General features: G+C 45.4%; 1 protein-coding gene across 6 annotated transcripts in view; it reads right to left on the reverse strand.

The window, feature by feature from the left end:
- Positions 1-18,251, reverse strand: part of LOC106599503 (partitioning defective 3 homolog) — a 250,032-nt gene that overhangs the window by 100,945 nt on the left and 130,836 nt on the right. For 4 of the 6 annotated variants that reach the window (XM_082973350.1, XM_082973349.1, XM_082973351.1 and 1 more), the window contains exons 6-12: positions 16,181-16,278; positions 15,032-15,115; positions 13,144-13,269; positions 9,469-9,670; positions 8,978-9,203; positions 4,151-4,290; positions 3,809-3,937 (exon numbers count right to left, since the gene is read on the reverse strand). In XM_082973350.1, the coding sequence (XP_082829476.1) occupies positions 3,809-3,937; positions 4,151-4,290; positions 8,978-9,203; positions 9,469-9,670; positions 13,144-13,269; positions 15,032-15,115; positions 16,181-16,278 (1,005 nt within the window). The remainder of the gene's footprint in view (positions 1-3,808; positions 3,938-4,150; positions 4,291-8,977; positions 9,204-9,468; positions 9,671-13,143; positions 13,270-15,031; positions 15,116-16,180; positions 16,279-18,251) is intronic. The other 2 variants (XM_082973352.1, XM_082973353.1) reach the window with 2 other exon arrangements.

The raw sequence follows: 18,251 nt of genomic DNA on the forward strand, positions 1-18,251 counted from the left end.
CCCTGGGGCTAGAAGAGGTTCTCTCTCCCCTGTGTAATTTAACTAACCCTGGGGCTAGAAGAGGTTCTCTCTCCCCTGTGTAATTTAACTAACCCTAACCCTGGGGGTAGAAGAGTTTCTCCCTCCCCTGTGTAATTTAACTAACCCTGGGGGTAGAAGAGGTTCCTTCTCCCCTGTGTAATTTAACTAACCCTGGGGGTAGAAGAGGTTCTCTCCCCTGTGTAATTTAACTAACCCTGGGGGCAGAAGAGGTTCTCTCCCCTGTGTAATTTAACTAACCCTGGGGGTAGACGAGGTTCTCTCCCCTGTGTAATTTAACTAACCCTGGGGGCAGAAGAGGTTCTCTCCCCTGTGTAATTTAACTAACCCTAACCCTGGGGGTAGAAGAGGTTCTCTTTCCCCTGTGTAATTTAACTAACCCTAAACCTGGGGGTAGAAGGGGTTCTCTCTCCCCTGTGTAATTTAACTAACCCTGGGGGTAGACGAGGTTCTCTCTCCCCTGTGTAATTTAACTAACCCTGGGGGTAGACGAGGTTCTCTCCCCTGTGTAATTTAACTAACCCTGGGGGCAGAAGAGGTTCTCTCCCCTGTGTAATTTAACTAACCCTAACCCTGGGGGTAGAAGAGGTTCTCTTTCCCCTGTGTAATTTAACTAACCCTAAACCTGGGGGTAGAAGAGGTTCTCTTTCCCCTGTGTAATTTAACTAACCCTAAACCTGGGGGTAGAAGAGGTTCTCTCTCCCCTGTGTAATTTAACTAACCCTGGGGGTAGACGAGGTTCTCTCTCCCCTGTGTAATTTAACTAACCCTAACCCTGGGGGTAGAAGAGGTTCCCTATCCCCTGTGTAATTTAACTAACCCTGGGGGTAGAAGAGGTTCTCTTTCCCCTGTGTAATTTAACTAACCCTGGGGGTAGAAGAGGTTCTCTCTCCCCTGTGTAATTTAACTAACCCTAACCCTGGGGGTAGAAGAAGTTCTCTCTCCCCTGTGTAATTTAACTAACCCTAACCCTGGGGGTAGAAGAGGTTCCTTCTCCCCTGTGTAATTTAACTAACCCTAACCCTGGGGCTAGAAGACGATCTCTCTCCCCTGTGTAATTTAACTAACCCTAACCCTGGGGGTAGAAAAGGTTCCTTCTCCCCTGTGTAATTTAACTAACCCTGGGGGTAGAAGAGGTTCTCTCTCCCCTGTGTAATTTAACTAACCCTGGGGGTAGAAGAGGTTCCCTCTCCCCTGTGTAATTTAACTAACCCTGGGGGTAGAAGAGGTTCCTTCTCCCCTGTGTAATTTAACTAACCCTGGGGGTAGAAGAGGTTCTCTCTCCCCTGTGTAATTTAACTAACCCTGGGGGTAGAAGAGGTTCTCTCTCCCCTGTGTAATTTAACTAACCCTAACCCTGGGGGTAGAAGAGGTTCTCTCTCCCCTGTGTAATTTAACTAACCCTGGGGGTAGAAGAGGTTCTCTCTCCCCTGTGTAATTTAACTAAACCTGGGGGTAGAAGAGGTTCTCTCTCCCCTGTGTAATTTAACTAACCCTGGGGGTAGAAGAGGTTCTCTTTCCCCTGTGTAATTTAACTAACCCTAACCCTGGGGGTAGAAGAGGTTCTCTCTCCCCTGTGTAATTTAACTAACCCTGGGGCTAGAAGAAGTTCTCTCTCCCCTGTGTAATTTAACTAACCCTAACCCTGGGGCTAGAAGCGGTTCTCTCTCCCCTGTGTAATTTAACTAACCCTAACCCTGGGGGTAGAAGAAGTTCTCTCTCCCCTGTGTAATTTAACTAACCCTAACCCTGGGGGTAGAAGAGGTTCTCTCTCCCCTGTGTAATTTAACTAACCCTAACCCTGGGGGTAGAAGAGGTTCTCTTTCCCCTGTGTAATTTAACTAACCCTAACCCTGGGGGTAGAAGAGGTTCTCTCTCCCCTGTGTAATTTAACTAACCCTAACCCTGGGGGTAGAAGAGGTTCTCTCTCCCCTGTGTAATTTAACTAACCCTAACCCTGGGGGTAGAAGAAGTTCTCTTTCCCCTGTGTAATTTAACTAACCCTAACCCTGGGGGTAGAAGAGGTTCTCTCTCCCCTGTGTAATTTAACTAACCCTGGGGGTAGAAGAGGTTCTCTCCTTTCATATGTCAGATGAGACGGCAGCAGACAGGTGAATAGATCGAGTCTGTGTCACAAAAGGGCACCCTATTCCCTATATAGTGTACTACTTTTGACCATAGCCCTATGGGCCCAGGTCAAAAGTAGTGCACTACATAGGGAATATGGTGGCATTTGGGATACATCCCGAGTGAAATAAAGGTCCTGGTCTAATCAGAGGATGAGTATTGATCCCGATAAGGCTCTGATGAACAGCCATAGACCCAGAGTGACAGCCAACCAATATGGTGTGTGAGTCTTCAGTTGTAATAACTCATCGACAGAGGGTGGTGAGGTTGATTGAACCTGCTGTTGGGTGGTGGTGAAGGCTGGGCTCCACTAATGGAGAGGAGAAAACCACGTCCCATTATTATGACAACAGGGGGAATAACTAAGCTCAGTACTCGACAGGCGTTTATAAGGACACTGGCGGTTGAGTTGGGAGAGAATATAGAAGCCATTGACAACCTATTCTCTTTATAGTGCCATAGGGCCTCTGGTTAAAAGGAGTGCACTATGTAGGGAATACGGTGCCATTTGAGACGTATAAACTGACTTAGACCTCACAAATAACCCCAGCATTAACGCTCTTCAGACACTAATAAAAGTCCAGATGTGTTGTATTATTTAAGAAACATTTGTATGTATAAAACCTTTAAATTAAAACAAATTAAACCCCTTGAGTGTCTATGTACACACAATACATGTATATGATAAGTACATTACAGTTTACTGTTAATGATTGCATGAGTCAATCTCAAACAGCGTAGTCACCCTGCATAGTCACCCTGCATAGTCACCCTCTAGACAATACCATGGCTGTGTCATCGGGCTCTGGTCTAAAGTAGTGCAGCATAGAGCATAGGGGGCCATTTGGGAGGCATTTCATGTCACTGAAACATTACACCCAGGTCTACTGGTTTGGAGTGTGTTGGTGCTGCTTGCTCAATCTGATTGATAATCCACACAAGGTGTATTTCTCAGTCTGTCCCTGGCCTGACTGTTCCCTCATCCATCCATCCCTCTAATCTGTTCTGAAGGAGCTGAGCGCTACAGGTTCCCACTGAGAATAACTGGATCAGGGGTTTCGTATTAGAATGGCAGCCTACTGGCACCCTGTTCCCTATAGTGCACTACTTTTGACCAAGATTTTTGGGCTCTGGTCAAAAGTGGTGCACTATGTAGGGAATATGGTGTCATTTGGGACGCAGCCCAGGATGATAAAGAGTAGTGCAGTGCTGGAGCAGCACAATCAATCAGCACGCTGAACGGTCATGTGTTAGGAGGAGAACAAGACTTACTGGAGAACGGGAGATGAACTAGATCTGTGACAGGCTATAAGGCACACACAAACGACATACGAACACATACAACCCCAGGACCAAACATGCATGCATGCATGCATGCATGCATGCATGCATACATACATACATACATACATACATACATACATACATACATACATACATACATACATACATACATACATACATACATACATACATACATACATACATACAACCAACCAACCACAGGACCTAACAACATACATACATACTAACAGACTTTCCTGAGAGTAGGGGACATATGACAAATGGGGACTCTACTTTCTAAGGGTCCAAGGGAGGAGGGAAGTAGAGTTTGCTGTGATATGGGAGCAGAGAGACATACCACTTCTCTGGGCAGGAAGGTCTCCTCCTGTCGTAACACCACCAGCCCCACAGCACCTCCCATGGGCGTGGCCCTCAGCAGAGAGACCACCTCCTCCTGGGTCAACCCAACCAGGTCCACTCCGTTCACCTGGAAGACAAACGGCAATTAGTAACATACAGATTCACATTCATTTTGAGACCGCTAAACCCCACTGAGAACGCTAATAGGATCCTTACAGCCTAAACATGTCTATGTGCCAGACGTAACACTGTATGATGCCAACACAACTTAAACCATTGCAAACAGATCTAGGAAGAGTGATCAGGCAGTGAGCGCTACTCCCTTCATCTCGGGTCTCACCTCCAACAGCCTGTCTCCAGCCTTGAGGTGTCCGTCCTGAATGGCAGCTCCTCGGGGCAGGATGTTCTTCACGTAGATGGGCGCCGAGCCGCCGATGGGGACGTCACGCGATGTGATGCTGAAACCCAGACCCTCAGGACCTGATGGAAGTGTGTGAAAAAGTGTGAGAAGGCCTATATTTGAACTTGCCCTCATATCACAGGTACACTAGGACGTACACAGCAACAAAACATATAGTCCAAATGGCCATAGAAAACCAAAACAGGCATTCCAAGAGGAAAATGGAACATGGGAAGGATTCTGGATGACTAGTATGGAATGTTGAGACCAGACACAGTGTTGAACCTGCAGAATCCTTCCGGCCTAATGAGACCAACTCAATCTGAGTGTAGAGGATGGGGATCGGACCGCTTCTCTCCCAGACGGCACCACATTCAGAATGTCTCAGTGGAATGTCTGCCCAGCCTAATTCCTCTGTCTGACTGTCTGAGCTGTGTACGGTAATGCAAGCAAGGCAGAACGCAAACAGAGGATTCCAGAATGCTCAGAGGATTCTGTTTCAGAACACTCTAAATCCCTTCCATGTCAATAAGCCAATCAACTTCCCACCACAGTATGGGCATGTATTACACTTAACAGTAAATGGCTTAACCATCGCTGTACTTCACATGGTACACAGGATTTTTGAAGACACATTAGCTTGATTAGGAAAGACCTGCTCAATTTCTTAGTCTAATTCCAGATTGATTGGAAGCTTGGGTTTTGTGAAGAGGCCAGTGAGTCGGAGTTACCAAGCAAACTAACCAAGTAAATCTACCATCCAAATAAGATTTAGTCTGCACTCGAAACATAACAAGCCAGGCGAAGTCTCATAAATTAACGTTAATCTGCAACTCCTGTACTCGTTCAACCAAAGCAAACAAGGAATGGAAGGAGAAATGTCTTCCAGAAACTGGTGGATGTTATTAACAGAGCTACATTTACGTAGTCCTCCTACTAAATAGAACGATAGACACCTGGATGTGGTCTGTGGGGATCTTATTAACAGAGCTACGTTTACGTAGTCCTCCTACTAAATAGAACGATAGACACCTGGATGTGGTCTGTGGGGATCTTATTAACAGAGCTACGTTTACGTAGTCCTCCTACTAAATAGAACGATAGACACCTGAATGTGGTCTGTGGGGATCTTATTAACAGAGCTAAGTTTACGTAGTCCTCCTACTAAATAGAACGATAGACACCTGGATGTGGTCTGTGGGGATCTTATTAACAGAGCTACGTTTATGTAGTCCTCCTACTAAATAGAACGATAGAAACCTGGATGTGGTCTGTGGGGATCTTATTAACAGAGCTACGTTTACGTAGTCCTCCTACTAAATAGAACGATAGACACCTGGATGTGGTCTGTGGGGATCTTATTAACAGAGCTAAGTTTACGTAGTCCTCCTACTAAATAGAACGATAGACACCTGGATGTGGTCTGTGGGGATGTTATTAACAGAGCTACGTTTATGTAGTCCTCCTACTAAATAGAACGATAGAAACCTGGATGTGGTCTGTGGGGATCTTATTAACAGAGCTACGTTTACGTAGTCCTCCTACTAAATAGAACGATAGACACCTGGATGTGGTCTGTGGGGATCTTATTAACAGAGCTATGTTTATGTAGTCCTCCTACTAAATAGAACGATAGAAACCTGGATGTGGTCTGTGGGGATCTTATTAACAGAGCTAAGTTTATGTAGTCCTCCTACTAAATAGAACGATAGACACCTGGATGTGGTCTGTGGGGATCTTATTAACAGAGCTAAGTTTATGTAGTCCTCCTACTAAATAGAACGATAGACACCTGGATGTGGTCTGTGGGGATGTTATTAACAGGAATCAACCAGGTTGGGAGTTAGGGTCTGCTTTTCAAATGGCACCCTACAGTACTCCTTATATAGTGCACTCATTTTGACCAGTCCACTATAATATAGTGAATAGAGTGCCGTTTGTGATGCACCTACGATTTCTGGACTGGGTCTTTCAGTACTCTGGCTTGGTTCCAGGCCAGGAGTCCAGGACAGTGGAGACATCCCAACACAGTGCTGATGTGCCATATGGACTGGGCCCTTCTATCTTCAACATTGCTTTTGACACAGTGAACACTACACAGACAGAGTGGCTGCTTAGCAACAAGCCCTCTTGCCCACCACACCTGGCAGGAACCCACACACACCTGGTCCTTATGGCAGAGACCGGTATGTGTGTGTCTCCTATGGCAGAGGCCTGGGCCATGCCAACTCTGTCCAGCTGTCAGTCACTGCATACACCCCTGAAATGTGTTTCATTAGGAATTCATGGCTCAATCTCTAACACATTTTCTGTCCACCATTTCAGGCAAAAGTGTGAAACTGTTTGGTCATCTTTATTCAAGTCTATGGCTAGATCGAATGATTCGTGTGCATCTCTTCATAAATCAATGAGATGAGACTGGCATATGTTTATTCGGAAGCTACTGTAATTATTATATATTTCCACCCAAACCATTTGCTATGTTCCTCCTAAACAGAACAAGTATTTATTTATCTAACCTCATCACACAGACCTAAACACAGCATTTTATTTGTAGAATCTAAGAGGTTAAATTCTTAGACTGAGGGAACGTAACACTGGGTAAAATGGCCTGTTTCCAAGCGTGTACAAGTAAGTCAGAATACCTGTAATGATAAGTAGTAGAAGCTCAGTATTCAGAAGTTTGCGCTTGACCAGTCTTGCTTAGTTGGCTCTGGAAGGTCATGGATCATTACACTAAATATTTACACTAATCGCCCCTAACACCTTGTCTATTGTCCTCATATCACGGCCCAGTTCAGCTCAGCAGGTAACCTACGCCAAACATTTATTTAGTAGGCATATAACCGAGTTCTAAAAATGTCTTAAGGACAGACTATCTAGTTAATAGTCCATACTCAAACAATCGTCAATTAAAGATCCAATATCAAACTTCAATTCAAACTTTATTTGAAGTGTATTTAAAATAGCAACACACTTAAAACAATAAAAGAATCAAAACAAAGTTGTCATTGATTAAAGGGATTCTAACACCTCAAGCAGTTTCACAGTACAACGCAAAGTACTTCAACATAAGTATGATACAAACGACGAATAATTAAACCGTTTTTACTGCTATAATTTAAGAAATTAACTAAAGCTTTGTTGTCAAATTCCAAACGCTACAGTAGGCCCGTTGATTTCTCAGTTTCACCTTCAAGCAGCCTAATGCCTGAAAAAGCAGCCCTACTTGAAACAGGTTCTACCACAATTACAGTCTTTATAGGCGTGGCAAACTGCACTTTATACCGCCATTTGTTCTTTTTTTGGGGGGGTATTTTATTTAACTTACTTCATTAATTATTTTTTGGAAGAGGGTTTGGGATTTTTTGGGGGGGAAATGTACATCTTGGCTTATCTTGTACACTATGTTTTATTTCATTAGAGATGATGCATTTTATAATTTGACTTTTGAACACTTATTTTTTGACAAACAAATGCAGGGGGGCTGTAATAATGGTGAGGTGTGAGTGTCAGATTAACCACATGGTATGTCTCAGGATGGACAAACGTGCAGTTAGGATCTGAACACCCCATGGTTCCTCTTATCCAACAGTCGGTGGAGAAACAAGTTTTTCAGTGTTTGGAGATAAAACACCTAAGTTCTTCTGACTGGCATGGAAGTGGCTAGAGTCTTCAGAGGTGTAAGGATAATTAAGAGTCTGAAACTAGGGTATTTGGTGCAGTGTGTGTGTTAGTTTTGGACATAAGTAAGTTTTTTTTCGGTTGTTCGGGCACACACATTTTCTGGAGGCGAAGCCGAAGTTCGGAGCCAAAGTCTATGTCCCTTCGTCGGTGATTGGTCAACAGTAGGGATTCTTCAATAAAATCTTTGTAATTCAACGAGAGACAACTCATTTTCTTTTTTTTCCCTCTTTCTTTTTTTGTATTTTTTACCCCTTTTTTTCTCCCCAATTTCGAGGTATCCAATTGGTAGTAGTTACAGTCTTGCCTCATCGCTGCAACTCCCATACGGACTCGGGTGAGGCGAAGGTCGACACAATGCCCATCCAACCCGGAAGCCAGCCACACCAATGTGTCGGAGGAAACACAATACACCTGGCGACCGTGTCAGCGTGCACTGCGCCCGGCCTGCCACAGGAGTCGCTAGTGCGCGATGAGACAAGGATATCCCTGCCGGCCAAACCCTCCCTAACCCGGACGACGCTGGGCCAATTGTGCGCCGCCCCATGGGCCTCCCGGTCGCGGCCGGCTGTGACAGAGCCTGGGCTCGAACCCAGAATCTCTAGTGGCACAGCTAACACTGCGATGCAGTGCCTTAGACCACTGCGCCACTCGGGAGGCCATGACAACTCATTTTCATGCACATAGTTTTTGAAAAATACTGTACCAAACATCTTAGTTAGAAGTAAAATTGCGCGACTAAGATTTTTTTGGGCAAAAACATCAAAATTAATAGACATGGTCTTTTAAGGTAGTCTACGAGCACACTCGTTCAGTTAGCCGAATTTGGCTAGGCGCCAGCCGAACTGAAGCATGCAGACACCTTAAGACAATTTTCCAAGACCCCTGGCCAGGATTAGATGTGCTGGAGAGGATTAGAGCAATGCTTTCTCAGTAAGGTCCAATCACAGAACCGTGTCTCTTTAGGATGGATTCAAACCAATGAATATGTAGGACCAGGAGGTACTCCTGACCATGTGAACTCTGAGCCTACTGAGGTTAAACAGATGTTGGTTGTTTAGGTGTGTATGTGTGTCGTCAGACCTTTTTTCAGCTGGATGTTCAGTCTCCTGCCGACCTTTTTGGTGAAGCCCGCCGTGGGGGTGGAGTTTAGCACCCTGTGAGGGGAGGGGGTGCGGCCTGGAGGGGTGTGGCCTAATGGGGGCTTGTCCATGGAGCCCCCATGGACAAGCCCATGGAGGTGAGGTAGAGAGGTGTAGGCGTCACCCTGCTCGGGGTGCTGGTGAGGGTGGGGACCACGGGACATCCTCTGTGATCAAAGATGAGACAGCATTTTATTATCCATTTTGAAAGAAATTTGCCTTGCATCATAAACGCAACGACAGACCCTCTCGTAACCCGGACGCTGGGCCAATTGTGCACCGTCCTTACGGGACTCCCAATCACGGCTGGTTGTGATACAGCCCGGGATCAAACCAGGGTCTGTAGTGACGCTTCTAGCACTGAGATGCTCCGCCTTAGACCGCTGCGGCACTCTGGACACTCGACAGACAATATACAAAACGTAGAGAGACCTGTGGGGTGTGGTCCAGGCCTGAGGTGGTGCTGCCTCTCTCGCTGGCTAGGGAGTCAGGGCTGAAGCTTCCAGAGGAGTAGGCTACATTGGGGTTCCTCTCGCTGTGTGACAGCTGCTCGTACTGGGCCTTCATCAGGTTGGGAACCACGTGGAACATGATGACTGGGGAACGCATGGCCTGGCGGAACATGTTCTGGGCTCTGAGGACAGGAGGGAGGGAGAAGCAAAACAACAACACAGATGTTAGATCAAACACAGTATGCATCTTAAATGGCACAGGAGTGTGTCCTAAATGGCCTAGTCAAAAGTAGTGACCTATAAAAATTATATGGTGCCAATTTATGACTCAAGCACACATTACACACTACATTAGTTGTGGTTTTCAACCCGATTGGTAGGCCACCTGCACAGCACAGTGATTAAAGCTTATAGTAAGAATGTATAGCTTTAGAATAGGCTTGCCAGTTTCATCATGTAATCCTTCATATGGCTCAGATGAAAGGAATGGGTTTTCTTAAGCACGTTTGGAGAAAAGTCCTTTTAAACCCCTTCAACATTAGGTAGTGTATATGTGAACGGAAACCAGCTATTTAGTGTAATCTTGCCATAGCAGTAGTCTTGTTAGCCACACCTGTTACAGTAGATTAAAGCTGACTTTGCTAGACATCTCGGATACGTCCCAAATGGCACCCTATTCCCTATATAGTGCTCTACTTTTCACCAGGGACTTTAGGGCTCTGATCAAAATGAGTGCTACACTGGGAATAGGTTGCCATATGGGATGCACACAAACAACTCCCCTCTCAAAACAGATTAACAGACATCATTACCCCACTCCCAACGACCCTGCAATTCCTAGCCTTATTCCCAGCCACTAATAATATTCCCAAATCAAATGTTATTTGTCACATGCGCCGAATACAACAGGTGTAGACCTTACAGTGAAATGCTTACTTACAAGCCCTTACCAACAATGACAGGACAAGATGGAACAGGAATGAAGTTCAACTCCCATGTCAACCTCTAATGTAGCCCTCCCACCAGTTCCTCAAAAATATAACGGAGAAGCTTTACTGCCATTTAGCATGTGTGAAAACCCTGTCTGTTTTGATATATTTCATTCAACACCAGTAAGTAACCTGGGTTGGGAAACCTATTACATCCTGTCTGGGAATTGATATAGCCTGAAATTGAGAAGTATCTCCGCGATATCTGTTGCCAGGACCAACTGGTGTCGTCACTGACATTTTCTCTCCCTGACTAAGTCTGTAATACCTACATGTTTCAAGCAGACCACCATAGTCCCTTTGCCCAAGAAAGCGAAGCTAAACTTTCAAATGATTACCGCCCATAGCACTCAAGTCGGTAGCCATGAGGTGCTTTGAAAGGCTGGTCATGACTCGCATCAACAGCATCCTCCCGGATGTCACCTCCATTACTCCCTGTTCACCCATGACTGCATGGCCAAGCACGACTCCAACACCATCATTAAGTTCGCTGACGACAACAGTGGAAGGCCTGATCACTGACAATGATGAGACGGCCTATAGGGAGGAGGTCAGAGACGTGGCAGTGTGGTACCAGGACAACAACACCTCTCTCAACATCAGCAAGACAAAGGAGCTGATCATGGACTACAGGAAAAGGAGGGCCGAACACCCCTCCATTAACATCGACGGGGCTGTAGTGGGCGGTGTTCGACGTCACCGACCTTCTAGCCATCGCTGATCCATTGGTTTTCTCTTGTCTTCCTTCACACCTGGTTCCAATCCCATCAATTACATGTTGTGTATTTAACCCTCTGCTTCCCCTCATGTCCTTGTATGTTATGTGCAAGTTATGTTCTGGTGTGCGACGGGTTCTGTACCCACTTCTATTATTTTGTATATTTTGGTTTTCTGAGTTTTGTGAGCACTTAAACGACTCTGTTTATACCAAGTTCGTTCTCCTGCGCCTGACTTCCCTGCCACCAGCACGCACCCATTACAGGTCTACACTTGTTATATTCGGCACATGTGACAAATAAAATTTGATTTGATTGTAGGCCTAAGTTGCTCTGGATAAGAGCGTATTCTAAATGTATATCGACTAAGGCTGAAGGCTGAGGGCAGAGACCCCAGCAGGTATGGTTTGCACATAACAGCACAAATATGTAGCCTACAACTGAGCACCGCACACATGAACATTTCCAATGTGAACATTTCAAAACAGACTTATGCAGTACTGCCGCTCAGGTTATCTATTTTTATGTCACTCTTCACCTCAGATGGCACAGGTTTACTTAAATACGGAAACAATTGGGCTTGATTGTAAAGTGAGTAGAGCAGCAATGCTGCTTGTACCACTCTCCAGCTGGTAGCCTATTTGATTAAACCGCAGTACTTCTTACAACAAATGTAATACTATGGGAGCGAGGCATGCGGAAGGGGGAGGATTTATTTTTATTAAGTAAACTATATTAGGCCTAGCCTACAGTCGTTTTCGTGCAACACTCCACAAGACATTTCCGCCCCAATTCTTTTTTGTTGTTGAATAAAACTCAGTTTAGAACTATTCTTGTAGACCAGGGTACTCAACTCTTACCCTAAGACGTCCGGAGCCTGCTGGTTTTCTGCTCTACCTGATAATTAATTGCACCCACCTGGTGTCCCAGGTCTAAATCAGTCCCTGATTAGAGGGGAACAATGAAAAAATGCAGTGGAACTGACTGAGGTCCAGAGTTGAGTTTGAGGGCTGTAGACTGTTGTTCCTGTCCCGAACTTGACTCTAGAACGTCACTCCCATTCCTCCCAGAATCCCGTGGGAATCCTGTTCAACCTCTAGGCTACACTATAACCATAGGTTATTGTGAGTGTGTGAGCAAGGGTGCACACAAAACAAATAACAGCTGTTTTTTCACAGTACACCAGTGTTTATGCTTGTGAAAAGCACGTGCAGCCCATTTATGCTGACAAACATTATACAGAACATTACATAAAGCATGATGAGGAATGTAATGTAACCTTGTATTCAAAAGCTTTAGCTGGATTCTAGAATGGCATGCAAGCAGCATACAACACAGAACTAGAATGAATAGAATGGCCTCCCCCATTCAAGTCATTGACACCATAATGGGTGGCCTGGCAGCCATTTTGAGTGTATAAAATAGGAATGAAGCAGGAAGCCATCATTCTATTTCTATGTAACAGTATCTGCAGCAGAGAACAATGGGAGGCAGCAGCAGTTAGCTAGGCTGTTAGGATCTGCTCAGACTGAGGAGCTGAGGGAGAGAGACAGATCAAGGTGGGGGATGCCCTGAAAGTCAGAAGCCAAGCAAGTTTAGCAGAAGTAGGTTTGACCTAGGAGTCAAATAGGGAGATGTTAGCATCCAGTAGCAACAGATGGAGCTGCTAGATACATAGAGGTATTGAAAGGATTGCAAGTATGGAGAGGACAGCGGCTGAGAGGAATGGCAGGCAGCCTCCATTTTACCAAGATCCTACAGCAGGATAGACCTAGGAATCATCAAACAGGAATGGGGTTAGCTTAGCAACAGAAAGTAGCAGCAGCAGAGGCCATGCTTTGGTTAGAAGACATGGCAGTAGAGAGGAAGGGAGAGGAGCAGGGGAGGGCTGGCAGGGAGCGGAGGGGGCTCAGGACTGGTGGTCCCGGTTGGTAGGTACAGGCGTCTTACTGTTCGAAGCGGATGTTTCGCAGGTCTCCATTATTAATGCGTACGATGCAGTCATTCTCCTGGAACAGACTATGTTGCTCAGCCTTGCCTCCCCTCTCCAGGCGCTTGACCAACAAGCCAAGAGTCCTGGAAACATTCAGAAGCAGACGTTGGTGTAATACGGCTGGAAGCTGTGGAAGAGGCCTTAGGGTTCAATATGGCTGTTGGGGTAGACAGAGCAGGCCTGGAAAGGGGAGGACTACTGAAGCTCCAGCAAACACCTAGGCGCTACATGAATAAGGTGTGTCGCAAATGGCACTCTATTCCCCATGTAGTGCACTATATAGGGAATAGGGTGCCATTTTGGATACATGCATAGGCTCATAACTGAGAGATAAGCAATATGTCCTCCATGTCATCTGCATCCTTACTTAGTTCACAGGCTAACACTGATTGGTATGGTTTTAATTCATGGCAAAGTGAATGTGAGATATGAGACACTTGTGTTTGTCATGGCTAGATTCCCAACGTGGCCACATTCCATTCTGGCCACCTAGTCATCCCCCTCATTCCTAATCGGCATGTCACTCCTCATCTCTCCACCTGATAGCTGATGTGTGGTGAGCGTTCTGGCACAGAAATGGAGGCCGTGCATCACTGAGGTGGGTGCTACACATTGGGGGTGGATGAGGTGAGATTCCCCCTACTATGTAAAGCGCTTTGAGTACCTCAGTTGGTAGAAAAGCTTTACATAAATTCAAATCATTTATTATTAAGTTGGTGGCGTTACGTTTGTCAGTAGTAATTTGTGGCTAGATGAAAGTGTCTGTCTTCCAAAACAGCATAGGTCTAGTTTCTGTAGCTAGGTGTGCCCGTTCTCTCTACCTGAATGCGAAGAGTCGCTCCTGACTGAGCTGCCTTATGCAAAACAAATAAAGACCGTTAGCATTCTGACAGAGAAAACGGTTAAATCTACAGTGACATGTAGGAATTAGAGAAATGCTGCTCCATCACATTTGAGTTTGGGAAGCCTTCAGCTGTGACGGCTGTCAGAGAAAGCAGTAATCCTCCATACAGTAGCAAGACGCCTCAGGCTTCCTGACTGGTACACAATGCTGACTTGACTGAAATACAGAGTAGGTCATCCAAAATCATACAAATTACCATGTTCACAGGTATGTTTAAACAGACGCATTATACCAAAATCCCCAAGTTTTCCAGAACTTCTGGTTGGAAGTTCCTCTGAATCAGTAGCGAATAAGCTAGCCTGGGTACCTGTGTTTGTGCCATCATGCCAATCCTTGCCACACCTTGTCATGTTTGGCATGACAAGGAGTTGACATGACAGCACAATCAGATCTGGGACCAGGCTAGGAATTGTAAACCTAGCTCTGTGCTAGTGGACATATGTGAAAGAGCTGGACCATTAAATCAATGATTCCATTACATCTTCTAACGGAGACGTGTGTGGACTGTAAATGTGTATATGGACTGCTGAGTACAACCTTTACATCGTGTAAATACTTCAGACAGGAGTGACGGAGGAACGTGACAGTCACCTGCAAGCACTGAACAATCATGATTGATCACTGTAAACTAGCTAATCGCTTCATGATGTGAGCATGACATGCATGTTGCCTTGGTCCATGTGTAGGGGGGGTGTGTGAGTGTTTGTTTTACTGGGTCACATGAGGATGCAGGTGCCATAGCAGACTAAGCTCTCTCCCCCCTCCCAGTCTCTCTCTCCCCCCTCCCAGTCTCTCTCTCTCTCCCCCCTCCCAGTCTCTCTCTCTCTCCCCCCTCCCAGTCTCTCTCTCCCCCCTCCTTAATCGTGGCAGTGTTATGGCTGCGTAGCGTAAGCAGCCTAATGCCTGTCTATCCAGTGGTGGCTGTAGTGGGAGGGCTTTACCTGCGGTCCTGGGCACTGAAAGGCACTACATGGATCCCCAAGGGCCCGCCGTCATTGGACACTTCTACCAGCTTTACAATGTCACTGTGAGACAATGATGGAGGGGGGGTGGGGTGGGTGGGGGGTGAAATCACGTAGAAATCAGGAAGGGGAGATAAACAACAACAAATAGAGCAGGCAGAAATAAATAAACCACTAGGGATGAGCATTACGCCAGGTTTTGGCTTCTCCCAACATCCAAGGTGACAGAAACGCATTATTCAGAAACCAGTTCTAAGGAGTGTCAAGGGAGGTTTCCATAAATACTATGTATACATATCATATCTTATGTCTAGACAGTCAGATAGTCTATCACATAGAATTTTTAGAGCGAAATCTGAGACAAGTAAACTGTATCAAATTCCTTAAATTAAATAGTGTTGTACTTGTATTCTTCGACCTCTAACCCCTTGAGTTTCCATAGATTGGTGCTTAGTAGTCGTGTTTCTATTACCTTTAGGATAAAGGTTATATGCATAAAAACACAGTTGTATTCTATTGGGAGGTGAGGACTCCTTCCTTATTGGGTGAAATAATATCAATAACATACTGTACCTGAAGATTAGACTGATGGCATGCAAGAGATGACAGTTAGAAAACAAGAGTGTTATTACTATCACCATGACAATGGATCAATACATGGTACCTTTTATGGTTATGACGACATTTGGTTTATGCTCGAGTTCCTTAAAAGAACATTAGCCAGGGGTTTAAAAAGATTTTCTCCAAACCTGTGGAATGCAATATTTCTTGGCCTAAATCTAAGAAGACTCTTTAAAATAAATGATTACATGGAGAATATAATATAATATCAGAAGTGTTAGGTTCAGCTTAGAGGTAGGTAGTTAACTGGTACTTATTCTCCTGCTACAGATGAATGTTATTCCTGTACTGGTTAGGGATCAACGTCAGGTGATCAGAGAGGTAGTTACGTTGAGACAGAAGCTCTGGTTGAATCCCAAACGACACCCTATTCCCTATATAGTGCACTACTTCTGACCAGGATCCACAAGGCTCTGGTCAAAAGTAGTGCACTATAAAGGGAAAAGGGTGCCACTTGGGACGTAGTCCTCTATCTGTAATTGGACGACCCTTTCAGAGACGACTTACTCCAGTGACCTCACAGGGGTGTGGGCCATACAGGAGTCAGCTCGGCCAACCGGCTCGATCCTGCCGTTCTCCTCCTCCTCCCCATGCCCCCCCTCCTCCTGCAAAGCAAGACAACAACCATAGAATTACTATAGTGACTTCTAGGATCTCTGACTGCAACATGGGCATCTTATAAAACCAAGCCTCCTGAGTCGCACAGACATTGAAAGACGGTCCATTCCACACTGGCTGAAATGAGTCACACGGTTTAAATTATTCACAAAGAAAATGGTAAGCAGACAACATGACATAAGACATGTAACCTACATATGAGCACCCATTACAGCCTATGCCACTATTACAACCTGAAAAAATGTCCAGGACTGATTTCTATTGTGAGAGGGCGAGAGAGTGCGAGAACAAGGAGTAAGAGAGAGAAAGAGAGAGGGTGAACCAGACAGGGTCATTAAAATTTCACGGTGATACTGGAGAAGGCAGAGGAGCCGCGGCAACGGCAGCAACAGCTCGCCTCATCAGTATGAAAATGAACCCATCGCCGCAGTTTCCTGTACGGTTGCCATGACAGTGCACTGTTTGCTGCTGCGGAGGGGGACGTACAGTGGAGGGCTGCAGTACACCGGTAATCCAGTCCTGTTTGTCTCCTTCCCAACAGGATCACAGTGGCTACAGAGCACGTCTCATAGGGATCGCGTCCTGTACTTAACAGAAGTCATGGGTTGTGAATGGGATTCTAAACAAGATTAAAACGGTTTGGGACACTGTGGGTTACACGTACATGACAATTCCTGCATGGTGTAGACATAGAAAGGGAGATATTTATGAAAAGGTCATGAAAAATACAATCTTCACGTTCTATTCCCCAAGACAACACTATCACCCTTTGAAGAGCATGTGAATCCCATTCATCACTACAGATTCAGGAGGAAAGTTACTCACATTTCAATAGTAGCTTCTAAAGACTTTTGTTTTATTCATTGAGTGACAATTCCATTTTCCTGAATTGCATAGTGGGGTTCGACTTGGCTCTCCAACATCACAGTCTGAGTCCCAAATGGTCCCCTATTCCTTTTATAGTGCACTAATTTAGACCAGCGCCGGCTGGACCCCGGTCAAAAGAAAGTGCACTATAAAGGGAATAGGGTGCCATTTGGGATGTAACAGTGTATCTCCCCCAGGCAAGGCGCAGGGAGACTGAGGTGACAGAAAATGTTGAGGGGACAGTGGCAGTTTTCCATCAGTAAACTACTGGCTCGGGGCAATAGGGCCTCATGACAAACACAAACTGCCTCTTCTAGCTCATGCTGGTTTGGAGTGACTTGAGTGAATCAAATGGTTTTGTTTGCACTAAAACACATTCAATAATGCCCCTACAACACAGCCAGCTACAGTACAAGATGTGCTTTGAAGATCTCACATTTGATTAATTCATCAACAACAAAATAACTGTTCAAAAGTCACTTCAATGCACTATGGCACTCCCCCTCCTGTGACATCAGGATGTATACATCCTCCCACTCTAACCAAGTGGTTAGATCATCACATCTACAATTCAGGGCTGGGCTTGGAGTTACTGGCTACTGGGAAGACAGGCTACAGACGGGTAGGTAGGGCAGGCAGTGGCCGAAATGGCACCCTATTCCCTTTATAGTGCACTGCTTTAGACAGGGCCCCTAGTGCTCTAGTTAAAAGTAGCGCACTGTATAGGGAATAGGGTGCCATTTGAGAAAGCCACAGGACATATTTTATTTTTCAGCTGAGTCATTGTTTCCTCATCTTAGTGCGAGCGTCTTGGCCACAATGGCACTCGGGCCTGTGGGCTCATTACATTTTAATAGTAAAATCCATCTCAGTGTGAATGAAGTGGACCGTGTAGCAGACGGCCAAAGTGCACTTTAATGAAGTGTGCTCCCGCTGGAAATGGACAGCCGATTGTTTACGGACACAAGAAAGAAACACAACACCCATACATTACCTACAGGAAAGACTAATACATGGAATAAACGTGGAACTTGGACATATGCTCGAAGCCAAGGTGACTATCCTGAATGTCCTTTATACTTATCCCCACTAC

Source organism: Salmo salar, chromosome 03 (genome assembly GCF_965601325.2).
Source record: "Salmo salar chromosome 03, fSalSal1, whole genome shotgun sequence".
NCBI lineage: Eukaryota > Metazoa > Chordata > Actinopteri > Salmoniformes > Salmonidae > Salmo > Salmo salar.